The 12,537-nt window shown below is 47.3% G+C and overlaps 1 protein-coding gene across 1 annotated transcript; it reads left to right on the forward strand.

Annotated features, from left to right (window-relative positions):
- Positions 1-46: 46 nt before the first annotated feature.
- Positions 47-7,935, forward strand: LOC129706218 (uncharacterized). The gene is made up of 6 exons (XM_055650304.1): positions 47-83; positions 1,384-1,663; positions 4,174-4,403; positions 5,751-6,030; positions 6,563-6,585; positions 6,668-7,935. Exons 1-6 carry the CDS (start codon positions 47-49, stop codon positions 7,324-7,326), a joined length of 1,509 nt encoding a protein of 502 aa, XP_055506279.1. The 3' UTR covers positions 7,327-7,935.
- The last annotated feature ends 4,602 nt before the right edge of the window (positions 7,936-12,537 follow it).

The raw sequence follows: 12,537 nt of genomic DNA on the forward strand, positions 1-12,537 counted from the left end.
CATTCGTAGTTTTCTCACCAGTCTTGGACCCTCGCTGTGTCCGAACATGTGCATGGCTGTTCATGAAATCCCTGAGACGGTCGGTACATTAGCCTTCAACCAATTCGTCCGCAAACATTATGCTGACAAACACCAGCCACGCACCAAAAATACACTTCTATGGAAGCACGGTTATAGAGTATATTCCTGTTACCCGCTAGAGAACGGTCCTCACATGAGTTGCAGTGCAATCCCGATATTCATCTTACCTCAGCGCGGTTCGCAGACCAATGTTCCCTAGCCCTATTGCTATAATACGATGACACCATGTTATACAATCTGTTGTTTTATTTGTACTTTACCTTTTGCTCTTGTGTGCGGCTTCATTGCACTGATGTGCAGTATGATGTTTGTGTAGCACAAAAAATTGTTTGCACTGCATCGCGCTTCACTTGACCACACTAAATGAGAACGAATATCAATGCAATGCACTGTTGACCCAAACCCTGACAGCAGGCCGACATCCCTTGGTATTAACCCCCCCCCCCCCCCCCCCCCCCCCCCCCCCCCCCCCCCCCCCCCCCCCCCTTTCGGTCCAGTGAGATGTTTCTCGCCCAACATAAAACGCGGCGTTGGGATATTTGTTTAGGAACTCCCGTCCTTACATGGAAAACGTAGACTGAAGTATCCGCTGAGGCTCCTGTTGTTCACAGACCCACAGCTTAAGTGAGAGAATCTCCCGTTGATAATGTTTTAAGATAATAACCTTACTTGAAACTACAACTCTGCTTTGTACCATTCTTCGTTTAATCGCCAGTCTTGGATCATCCCTTTATCCAAGCATGCACCTGTCTCCGAATGCATTGACTGCGAGATACGGTGCACAATTAAACATCCATTCAACCCGGAGACTTCATGCCGATAGGCACCAGCCACGCCCCAATGAAATGCACATCTAATGAAAGTCGATGAAGAATATCACCCTGCTATCATATTATTGCACCGTGCTATCTTTAAACGGTACTGTTGAACTGTACTACCAATTGGTGCATGTGACAATCCATGTCCTTTGTCCTTTTGTTCTATGTTGAGTAGTAGTGTAAACTCAATCTTTTCACGCGTCAGTGCGGTGTATAAACGTAAATCCATAACATTGACATGAGATCTATTGATTCTTCAACTTTACCTGGTGCTCTTGTCTGCGGCGTCATGGCACTGATGTACCGTATGATTTGATTCGATAGTAGTGAGAATGGAATGCACTACATATCGCTTCACTTGATCATGGTAAAGCAATAAGAATATTAATGAGATACCCTGCTGATCCAAACCTAATAGAAGGACTACATCCGTCGGTAATATATCTCACCCTTTCGGCTCAGTGAGGTGTTTCCTAACCTACAGAAAACTTTGCGTTGGAATCAAGTACGACCCAGTCCAGCACGTATCCAGGGTCAGGTTCTGAGAGAGCTAACGATGGTAACAGCGACAGCGACTTCAGGCATGGTTCATGCGCGCGCACATATAAATCCAGGGACCCTTGGTGGAGAGTCGATCTAAATGAAAGCTACAACGTGTCAGATGTAAGAATCACCAACAGAGCAGACTGCTGCTCGGAGCATCTCGTAGGTGCCGAGATCCGCATCGGTGATTCGCTGGAGAAAGATGGCAATTTCAACAGACTGTAAGTATTCTGAAACAATCGCCGACTCTGCTCACCTGTGGTGTCTTCTTCTGCAAATTCCACTGTCATTGCAATGATAAAATGACCTCACTGAAGAAAAAAAATAAAATTGCGCTGCGCTCACCCTGATGCGATGGAAAATTATACACAGCCGTTGTCCATTTATTCAGTGGCATGGCCCGCTGACGTACATCTATAGACATGGGTTCAACAAAGGGACATGCATAAAGCAAACAATTCATTCATTTCATTTACGCGACAGTCCGATAGTGACTGGCGCGCGACAGTCGCGTGCATCATCATGCCCTTTCAAATATTTTATCTGCTCTGCAGAATATAAAGCCGGACAGTAAAAGCTTCTTTAGGTATGTGAAGAGGAAAACATTAGTTCAGACCAAAGATGGACCCTTGAAAACCGAAAAGGGTGAATTTATTATGGGGAACAAGGAAATGGCAGATGAGTACGTTGGGTCTGTCTTCACTAAGGAGGACACAAACAATCCTCCTGATATAGTAGTGGCCAAATGATCTGGGGTGACGGAGGAACTGAAGGAAATCCAAATTAGGCAGGAAATGCTGTTGTATAGACTGATGGGACTGAAGGCCGGTAAATCCCCAGGACCTGCTGGTCTGCATCCCAGGGTACTTAAGGAAGTGGCTCTAGAAATCCTGGATACATTGGTGATAATTTTCCAATTTTCTATAGACTCAGGGTCAGTTCCTGTGGATTGGAGGGTAGCTAATGTTATCCCACTTTTTAAGAAAGACCGGAGAGAGAAAACATGGAATAATAGACCAGTTAGCCTGACATCGGTGGTGGGGAAGATGCTGGAGTCAATTATAAAAGATGAGATAGCCGAACATTTAGATAGCAGGAACGGGATCGGTCCGAGTCAGCATGGATGCATGAAGGGGAAATCATGCTTGACTAATCTACTGGATTTTTTTTGCAGATGTACCTAGGAATATGGAGAAAGGAGAGCCAGTGGATGTAGTGTACCTGGACTTTCAGAAAGCATTTGATAAGGTCCCATGTAGGAGATTATTGGCAAAATTAGGGCACATTGTATTGGGGATAGAATGCTGCATGGATAATGAAGTGGTTGGCAGACAGGAAACAAAGAATAGGGATTTAAAGGACCCTTTCAGAAGGACAGGCAGTGACTGGTGGAGTACCGCAAGGCTCGGTGCTGGGATCGTAGCTATATACAATATACCTCAATGATTTGTATGAAGTAACAATAGCAAATTTGCAGATTACGCAAAGCTGGGTGGCAGTGTGAGCTGTGACTTGGACAGGTTGGAGGAGTGGGCAGATGCATGGCAGTTGATGATTAATGCGGATAAATGTGAGGTTGTCCCCTTTGGTAGCAGAAACAGGAAGACAGACTACTATCTAAATGGAGTCAGATTGGGGAAAATGGGATACAACGGGATATGGGCGTCCTCGAACATCAGTCTATGAAAGTAAGCATGCAGGTGCAGCAGGCAGTGAATAAAGCGAATGGCATGTTGGCCTTTATAACACGAGGAACCGAATATAGGAGCAGAGAAGTCCTGCAGTTGTACAGAGCCCTAGTGAGACCACACCTGGCGTATTGTGTGCAGGTTTTGTCCCCTAATTTGAGAAAGGACATTCTTGATATTGAGGGAGTGCATCGTAGGTTTACACGGTTAATTCCCGGGGTGGCGGGACTGTCATATGCTGACAGAATGGAGCATCTGGGTTTGTACACTCTGGAGTTTAGAAGGATGAGAGGCAATCTCATCGAAACATATCAGATTGCTAAGTGTTTGGACGCTCTATAGGCAGGAAACATATTCCAATTGGTGTGTGAGTCCAGAACCAGGGGCCACAGTTTAAGAATAAGGAGTAAGCCATTTAGAATCGAGACGAGGAAACACTTCTTCTCGCAGAGAGGTGTGAGTCTGTGGAATTCTCTGCCTCAGAGGGCGGAGGCGGCATACACGATACGACACGCCGGAGGCGCGCAAAGAATGTATGCCCAACAAAATCCTGGAGCGCGGCGCGATACCGCGCGGAACTCCATACTCCTCCGCGCTTCTCCATGCGACCGTCCCGCGCGGCCCACACGCTACCAGTGCGCCTCAACGCGACGAGGTCGCGTAAATGTGCGCAAATGATGGCCAAGTGAGACAGGTATCCAGTGGCTAGTATTAAGCATCATGCCCGCTCGGTCCACTCAGGGCTATCTTTGTGTGTGTGGGAACGAAATGCAGATGCAGGTTTCAACCGAATTTAGACATAAAAAGCTAGAGTAACTCATCCGATCGGAGAGCAACTCTGGAGAAAAAGTATAGCAGACGTTTCGGGTAGAGAACCTTCTTCAGTCTCCAGGGACGATGTCTGACCCGGAACGCTACTTATCTATTCGCAACATCTGTTGTTCCGAACAGGAGCAAGATGATACGATGCCGTCAATTGCCACGGGAGCACCACATATCACCGGAACGTGTCATAATTGCACTACAACAGGCCTATGGTAACTTTTGACACGCTTCCTCATACGCACGATCGAGACAATGGAATCTTACCTTTACATACTCATCTTTTTTAGCTGTGGAATCGTTGATTCTGTTTCTGTGACGACATTGACTTTCAATTGTGGTGGATATGTCGGTCGATATGTGAACATCATCATCCCAGGCCCGGATCAAATCTTAACCCTGTGTGAGGTTGAGATATTTGGTGCAAAACTCCCGCACTTCCGTGGAAAAGGTAGGCTGAATCCGCTGCGGCTCCGCCGCACAGCTTACTTGAGCGAGTCTTCCGCTGATAACGTTTGAGAATAATTACATCACTGAAGACAAGTACCGGAATCCCCAACGTTCTGCTCTTTGTAATTCTTAGTTTAATCGCCAGTCTTTCACACTACATTTGTCCAAGCACGAGCCTGTCTACGAGTGCAATATATGAGAGACTCGCCGCACATGCTCACATCCTTTCAGTCAGAGAAATAGAAACATTGAAAATAGGTAGCTGGTCCAGTCCTTGTATAATTTTATATGTTTCGATATGATGAGATCCCCCTCATCTTTCTAAACTCTAGTGAATACAAGCCTAGTCTTTTCAATCGTTCCTCATATGACAGTCCCGCCATCCCAGGGATCAATCTTGTCAACCTACTCTGCACTGCTTCAATCACAAGGATGTCGTTCCGCAAATTCGTAGGCCAAAACTGTACGCAATACTCCAAATGTGGTCTCACCAGAGCCCTATACAACTGCAGAAGAACCTTTTTACTCCTATACTGAAATCCTCTTGTTATGAAGGCCAATATTCCATTAGTTTTCGTCACTGCCTGCTGTACCTGCACGTCAACTTTCAGTGGCCAGTGTACAAGGACAACCAGGTCTCGCTGTACCTCCCCTCTTATCTAACTTAACCCCATTGAGATAATAATCTGCACCCTTGTTTTTGCCACAAAAGAGGATAACCTCACATGTGTCTATATTTTATTGCATCTGCCACGCTTCAGCCACGCGACCTAATACTAATAAGCACCATCCCCGCACCAACGAAATGCACATCTCATGGAACACGCTTGGAGATTACCACCCTACTGTCAGATTATGTAACGGTCCTATCTTGAAATGCCGTGTAACCTTATTACTTTAACGCCTCAGTGCGGTGTTGGGTCTTTTTTCCATAACCGTAAATCCATTACACTGTGACACCATATCATGAAATCTATTGATTTTTCTACTTTATCTGTTCCTTGATTTGATTAGATTTGATAGTGGAGACGAGGGCATTCACTTCTTCGCGCTTCATTTGACCATAGTAAAGCAACGCACAGCATCACATACTAGTTGAGCGAGCCTCCAGCTGATTTTGCTTTTCACTTTACCTGTTGCTCTTGTGCAAGGCTTCATAGAGATGATGTGTGATATGATTTGAGTGGATGGTACAAACACGGGTTTCCACTGCATCTTACATCACTTGGGATACTAAAGCAATACTTATATCAATTAAATACGTTGATCCAAACCGTGATAGAAAGCCTACATCCGTCGGCATTTAATATCGCCCTTGCGGTTCAGTGAGGTTTTTCCTTACGAACAGAAAATGTGGCTTTCGGAAAACCGTCGACCCAGTCCAGCGCGTATCGATGGGCAGGTGCTAGGCGAGCCAATGACGGTAACAGCGATACCGATTTCACGCATGGTTCATGCACACGCACCTGGAAATCCAAGAACCCTTGGTGGAGAGTCGATCTATTAGAGATCTTCAACGTGTCAGATGTACGAATCACCAACAGAGCAGACTGCTGCTCGGACCGGCTCCGTGGAGCGGAGATCCGCATCGGGAACTCACTGGCGAACGATGGCAATTCTAACGGACTGTGAGTATTCAGGAGCAAACGCCGACTCTATTCAGTTGCGGTGTCTTATTTTGTAAGTCCCATTGTTGCTGGAGCAGTGACGACACACGTGGGAAGTAGAGTGAAGCTGCAGGTTATGGCCGATCTAAATGCAGAACGCTGAATCTGAGAACACAACCCAGATGCGAGAGAAAATGACATGGAGCCGCAGTCCACATATTTGGTGTCACGACCTGCTGATGTACTTCCAGATCAATGGACTACCTTCAATAAAATAAGATCAGTATATTTGTAGACAAGTGCTGTAGAAACTCAAAGGGTGCAGCAGCATCTATGGAGCGAAGGAAATATGTAATATTTCGGGCCGAAACCATTCTTCAAGTCCTCTGCAGTTATCTGCTGTACCTTCTTAAATTAGTCAAAGCATTTGTAAATGAAATTCATTCAAGTTATGTAGTATTGAGCAATCTGATGGCAGTAGCAATTTTCACCGATCGTGCAGTCCCTACCCAGACAAGGTTCCCTCTGTATCCGGACCCTCTCCTGTTCTTAGCTACCTTTTCAGGACGGAAGCAAGTGGGCAGGATGCCTGAGGTAGCCGCAGGAGCCCCCTACATCCAAGGAATATGTCTCCAGTTCACCAACGCAGGACTATGAGAACGTTTGACATGCTTCCTCGTCGGCATGACCGAAACAGTGGAGTCTCACTTTTTAATCCTCATCTCTTTCAGCTGTGGAATCGTTGATTCAGTTTCTGTGACGAAATTGATCTTCAATTGTGGTGGACTTGTCGGTCGATATGTGAACATCATCATCCCGGGCCAGAAGAAAATATTGCACCTGTGCGAGGTTGAGATCTTCGGTACGGAACACCCGTCTTTACCTGGAACAGGTACGCTGAACTTCCCGCAGACGCTCTCGCTCTGCACTGCATCGAACCGTATTTGGGCAAAGATGGCGCCTGCCTGCGGCGACTTTTGCAAAGCACAAGATCATCAAAGGATCAACATCAACTCCCAACAACTCACCCGCATCAGGGAAACAGCAGAAATATGTACCGTTCCGGATAAGCTGCATGGGAAACTGAAGGCTCTTGCAGTTTCGCGATCTCCCGCAGCTGCGGGAGCCCCAGACTTAAAACGTATCCACGCTCACTTGAAATCACCCGACCCGACGGAGGAACGCAGGTACTGTACCTGGAATGTCCGGGATGACCTCCAGGGCCGACGGGCTGGATCTTCCAGGAACAGCGTAGCTGGAGTTGCTTCCAGTGTGTCCGGAAACGTGGCCGACGGGCAGGACTTCAGGTCAGATTGAAGCGCAGAGGACTTCTGCCGCCTCTCCCTACTATCCTATTGGCCAACGTATAGTCCCTTGAATATAAAGTGGAGGACTCAAGGGCAAGGCTGCTTTATCAAAGGGAGCTGATGGAATGCTCTTTATCCTGTTTCACCGAGACATGGCTCACCCCCAGCTCCCCAGACTCAGCGGTCCTGTCCAGCCGAAAACTTCGACCGATGCCAGTGTACGGTCCACCGTATGGTCCGTACACTTGCATCTGGAAAAGGGAGAGGATGGGGCGTCTGCCTCGTGGTCAACTCTGTGTGGTGCTCAGACGTGGCGTTCCTGTCCAAATCCTGCTCTCCACACCTCGAGCATCTGGCGGTGAAGTGCCGTCCCTTCTACCACCCGAGGGAATTCACCTCCATCATCCTGACCGCGATCTACATCCCACCCCAGGCAGACGTCCGTCTGGCACTGGACGAGCTGCACGCCGTGGTCAACAAACACCAGACGTCTAACCGCCGGGGCGTTCACCATCATAGCTGTGGACTTCAATAAAGCAAACCTGAAAAAATCGCTCCCAAACGTCCAACAACATGTCTCCTGCTGCACCAGAGGACCAACCACCCTCGATCACTACTACACCACCAATAAGAATGCATAACGCTCTATCCCTCGCCCATACTTCAGTAAATCCGACCATACCGCGGTGCTGCTTATTCCTGATTACATGCAGCAATTGAAGAGGGCACCCCCCGAGGTGAGGACTGCACACAGCTGGTCCGGGTTGGGGTGGGGGGGTGGCAGAGGATTTTTTGGAGTGTGTAGATTGGGCAGTGTTCAGGAATCTGGAACGGACCTGAACGAAAAAGCCACAGATGAAGTGCTATGAGAGGTTGATCATGGCGCAAGTCATCTCCTACCTCGACAAAAACCTCGAACGACTGCAGTTTGATTAGCGCCACGACAGATCAACGGTGGATGCGATCTCGTTGGTTCTCCAGTCCGCTCTGGACCACTTGGACAACAAAAACACATATGTCAGGCTGTTTTCCATTGATTACAGCTCGGCATTTAATACAGTCATCCCCTCCAAGCGGGTTACCGAACTCGCATAACTGGGTTTCTGCTCATCCCTCTGCAATTGGTTCATCGACTTCCTCATTCACAGACCACAGTCAGTTCGTATTGGTAGAAATGTGTCAGCCTCAATAACAATAATCACGGGAGCACCTCAAGGCTGCGTGCTTAGCCCCTGCTGTACTCACTCTGTCCTCATGACTGCATAGCCGGTCATGGTGCGAACTCCATCATCATGTTCGCTGACGACACCACTTTTGTGGGACTTATCACTGATGGGGACGAGACATATTATAGAAGTGAGATCGACCGACTGACCAAATTATGCCAGCACAATAACCAGGCCCTCAACACCAGCAAAACCAAGCAACTGATTGTGGACTTTGGAAGGGGGAGGATGGGGACACACACAGTCTCGTTTATATCATCGGGTCGATGGTGGAAATGGTCAACAGCTTCAAATTCCTGTGCGTGGACATCTCTGAAGATCTCTCCTGTTCCGAGAATACTGATGCAATCATAAAGAAAGCACATCAACGCCTCTACTTCCTGAGATGATTACGGAGAGTCGATTTGTCAAGGGGGACTCTCTCTAACCTCTACAGGTGCACAGTAGAAAGCATGCTGACTGGTTGCATCGTGGCTTGGTTCGGAAACTTGAGCGCCCTGGTGCAGAAAAGATTACAACAAGTGACAAACACAGCCCAGTCCAACATCGGTTCTGACCTCCCGTCCATCCAGGGGATCTATCACAGTCGCTTCCTCAAAAAGGCTGTCAGTATCATCAAGGACCCACACCACCCCGGCCCAACACTCATCTCCCAGCTACCTTCAGGTCGAAGGTTCCGGAGACTGAAGACTGCAACCACCAGGTTCAGGAACAGCTTCTTCCCCACAGCCATCAGGTTACTAAACTCGGCTCGGACAAAACTCTGAACATTAATAGCTCATTATCTGTTTATTTGCACATTATCTGTTTAATTATCCATGTGTGTATATATTTATCAAATGGTATATGGACACACTGATCGGTTCAGTTTTCGTGCCAACTATGTTCTGTTATGCTAAAGCAAAGGAATAATTTAATTGGCCTATCAGGAACACATGACAATAAAACTCTTTTGAGCTCTTGAACTCTCGCCGATAATGTTTGAGGATAATTACCTTCCTGAAGCACATTGCCGTCTTTCTCAACAACTATGCACTTTACCATTCTTATTTCAATCGCCTGTCTTGGACGGACCCTCATGTTGTCCAAACATAATCCGGTCTATGAATGACATCCCCGAGACACTCGGTGCACGCACCGTCATCCATTCAGTGCGCAGAGATGAATCAAATAAACACGAGCCACACAGCAACGAATTGCAAACCTTTTGAAACACTTTTAAATCGTGTCTGTCCGCCTTCTGGCTACCGAGCGCCCCCCTCTTGAGTTACAGAGTTTTCATAGTAATCATAGTTTCACAGCATGGAAACAGGCCCTCCGACCCAATAGGCCCACACCGGCCATCTAGTTCCACCTACCTGCTTTCGGCCAATATCCCTCTGAATCTGTCATATCCATGTACCTCACGAAACATTTCTCAAATGTCGCGATAGTACCTGCCTCAACTACGTCCTATGGGAACTCGTTCAATACATCTGCCATCATTTGCGTGGAAATGTTACCTCTATGGTTCTTTACAAATCCCACTCACCTTAAATCCACGAGTCTCGATTCCCCGACTGTCGGCAGGAGACTCTGAGCGTCTAACCGATAAATGCCTCTTATGATTTTATATACCTATATATGATAACATATATCGCATCTCCTGCGCTCCAAGGAATAGTCATATCTTGGTAAATCTCTCACCATAGCTCAGACCCTCGAGTTCTGTCTACACACTCGTAGAACTTCTCTGCGCACTTTCCAGTTGACAACATCTTTCCTATAACATGGTGGCCAAAACTGAACACAATGTGGCCTCATCAACGTCTTACACGACAGCAACATGAACTCCCAGCTTCCATAGTCAATGCTGTAACTGATGAAGGTCAATGTGCCAGGCACCTATGGATCACCTTATCTACCTGTGATGCCACTTTCACCGAATTATGTACCTGCATTTCTCGATCCCCCTGCTCTACAATTTTACTGCATGCATAACCTATCCGCCAGAGTAGTCTCTTGTAACTTTCCGAGCACAGATGTCAATCTCGCTGGCCCGTAGTTCCCAACCTTTCCCTACAGCCCGTCTTGAATAGAGGCACAGCATTTGCCTCCTTCCAATCTTCCGACACCTCACCTGCATGTAACGACGACATAAATCTCAACGAGGGCTCGTGCAATTTCCCCCCTAGCTCCCCACAATGTCCGTGGACAAATCTGATCAGTTGTAGTGCAATCGCCACCTTTTACCGTGCGTCAGTGCGCTTCTTGGACTTATTTTCTAAAGCCGTAAAGTTACACTAAACGATCGTGTTACACTAAACTCTGTTTGACTTTACCTGTTGCCCTTGTGTGCGGATTCACTGCACCGATGTATAGTGAGATTTAATCGGTTAGTGCAAACAAGGGTTTCCACTGCATCTCAGTTCAACTGAACGTAGCAATTTGAATATCAATACACTGCGGATTTAAACCTTGATAGCAGGCTTAGATCCGTCGCCATCAAATATAATGGAATACATTATTCATGCGCGTCAGTTACGTGTTTCCCAATCCAACAGGACCCGTGGCACACGGAGCACCGCCGACCCAGTCCGGCACGAATCACGAGGCACCTGCTGAACTGGCTATTGACGGGAACAGCGACAGCGACTTCAGGCATGGTTCATGCGCGCGCACCAGCAATTCCACGGACCCTTGGTGGAGAATGGAACTAAAGGAAAGCTACAGCGTGGCAGATGTAAGAATCACCAACATAGCAGACTGCTGCTCGGAACAGCTGTTAGGTGCCGAGATCCGCATCGGGGACTCGCTGGAGAACGATGGCAATTCAAACACACTGTAAGTATTTAGAAACAAAGGCCGACGTAATACAGCTGCGGGATCTTGTTCTGCAAGTTTCATTGTTACTGTTGTGGTGTTAACCAGAATGGGATACAGAGAGAAGCTGCAGCATAAGACTCAACTCACTGCAGAAAAAAATGAACCTGTGCACCGCCGATGCAGATGCGAGAGAACGTGATATAGTGCGGTAGACCGGTGGAAAGAGCTGCTCACATATATCTATAGCGGTGGGATCAATGAAAGGATATTATTCTAGCTGCATTTTAAATACACTCAAATTATGTAATGTCGGACAATCGGATTGCAGTGGCAATGTTCTGGTTACAAGTCCCTATGGTGACGGATCATGCACTCTCTGTCCAGACAAGGCCATCTATGTCACCGGGTCCACTCCTGTTCCTAGCTATTTGTTTGTGACACAAGGCAGTGGGGAGGATGCCAGAGTCGCCACGGGAGTCCCCGACATCGCATATACCTCTCACCAGTTCACCAGCACAGGCCTACGATAACAAACGCTTTCTCATCCGTCTTGATCGAGGTAGCGGAGTCTCACTTTCAATCATCTCTTTCAGCTGTGGAACCGTTGATTCAGTTGCTTTGACAACACTTACTTTCAATTGTGATGGACTTGTTGGTCGATATGTGAACATCTTCTTGCCGGGACAGGATAGAATCTTGACCCTGTGCGAGGTTGAGGTATTTGCTTCAAAACCTACTGATACTGAAACTCCCGGCCATATCCCACCAATATCTGGAAACAAACTCCCGTTGAGAAATGTAACAGATCTACCATCTGAAGCTGGAAAAGGTAGGCTCAAATCCGCGCTAAGACAGTGGCTGTAGACACTGAGGCATTCTCAGACATGCTATCTCTCACCGATACTATTTCTTACCGAGGGAATCACGTTAGCCCGAGATTCACTACCCTCTGGCTAAAACAAATCCTCCTCATCTCCTTCCAAATGGTATGTCCTTTTATTCTGAATCTCTGCCCTTTGGTCGTAGACTCTCCCAATGAGATCCCCGATGATCCATTCCTATTCCTGCGAATACAGGGGCCCGGAGCCGTCAAAAGATTTCCACATGTTAATCATCATCATCCGTGGGATCCGTCTCGTAATCCGCCCTTGGACACTCTAAAATGCCAATAAATCGCTCCTCACATATGA

This window comes from Leucoraja erinacea, chromosome 2 (genome assembly GCF_028641065.1).
Source record: "Leucoraja erinacea ecotype New England chromosome 2, Leri_hhj_1, whole genome shotgun sequence".
In the NCBI taxonomy this organism is placed as follows: Eukaryota; Metazoa; Chordata; class Chondrichthyes; order Rajiformes; family Rajidae; genus Leucoraja; species Leucoraja erinaceus.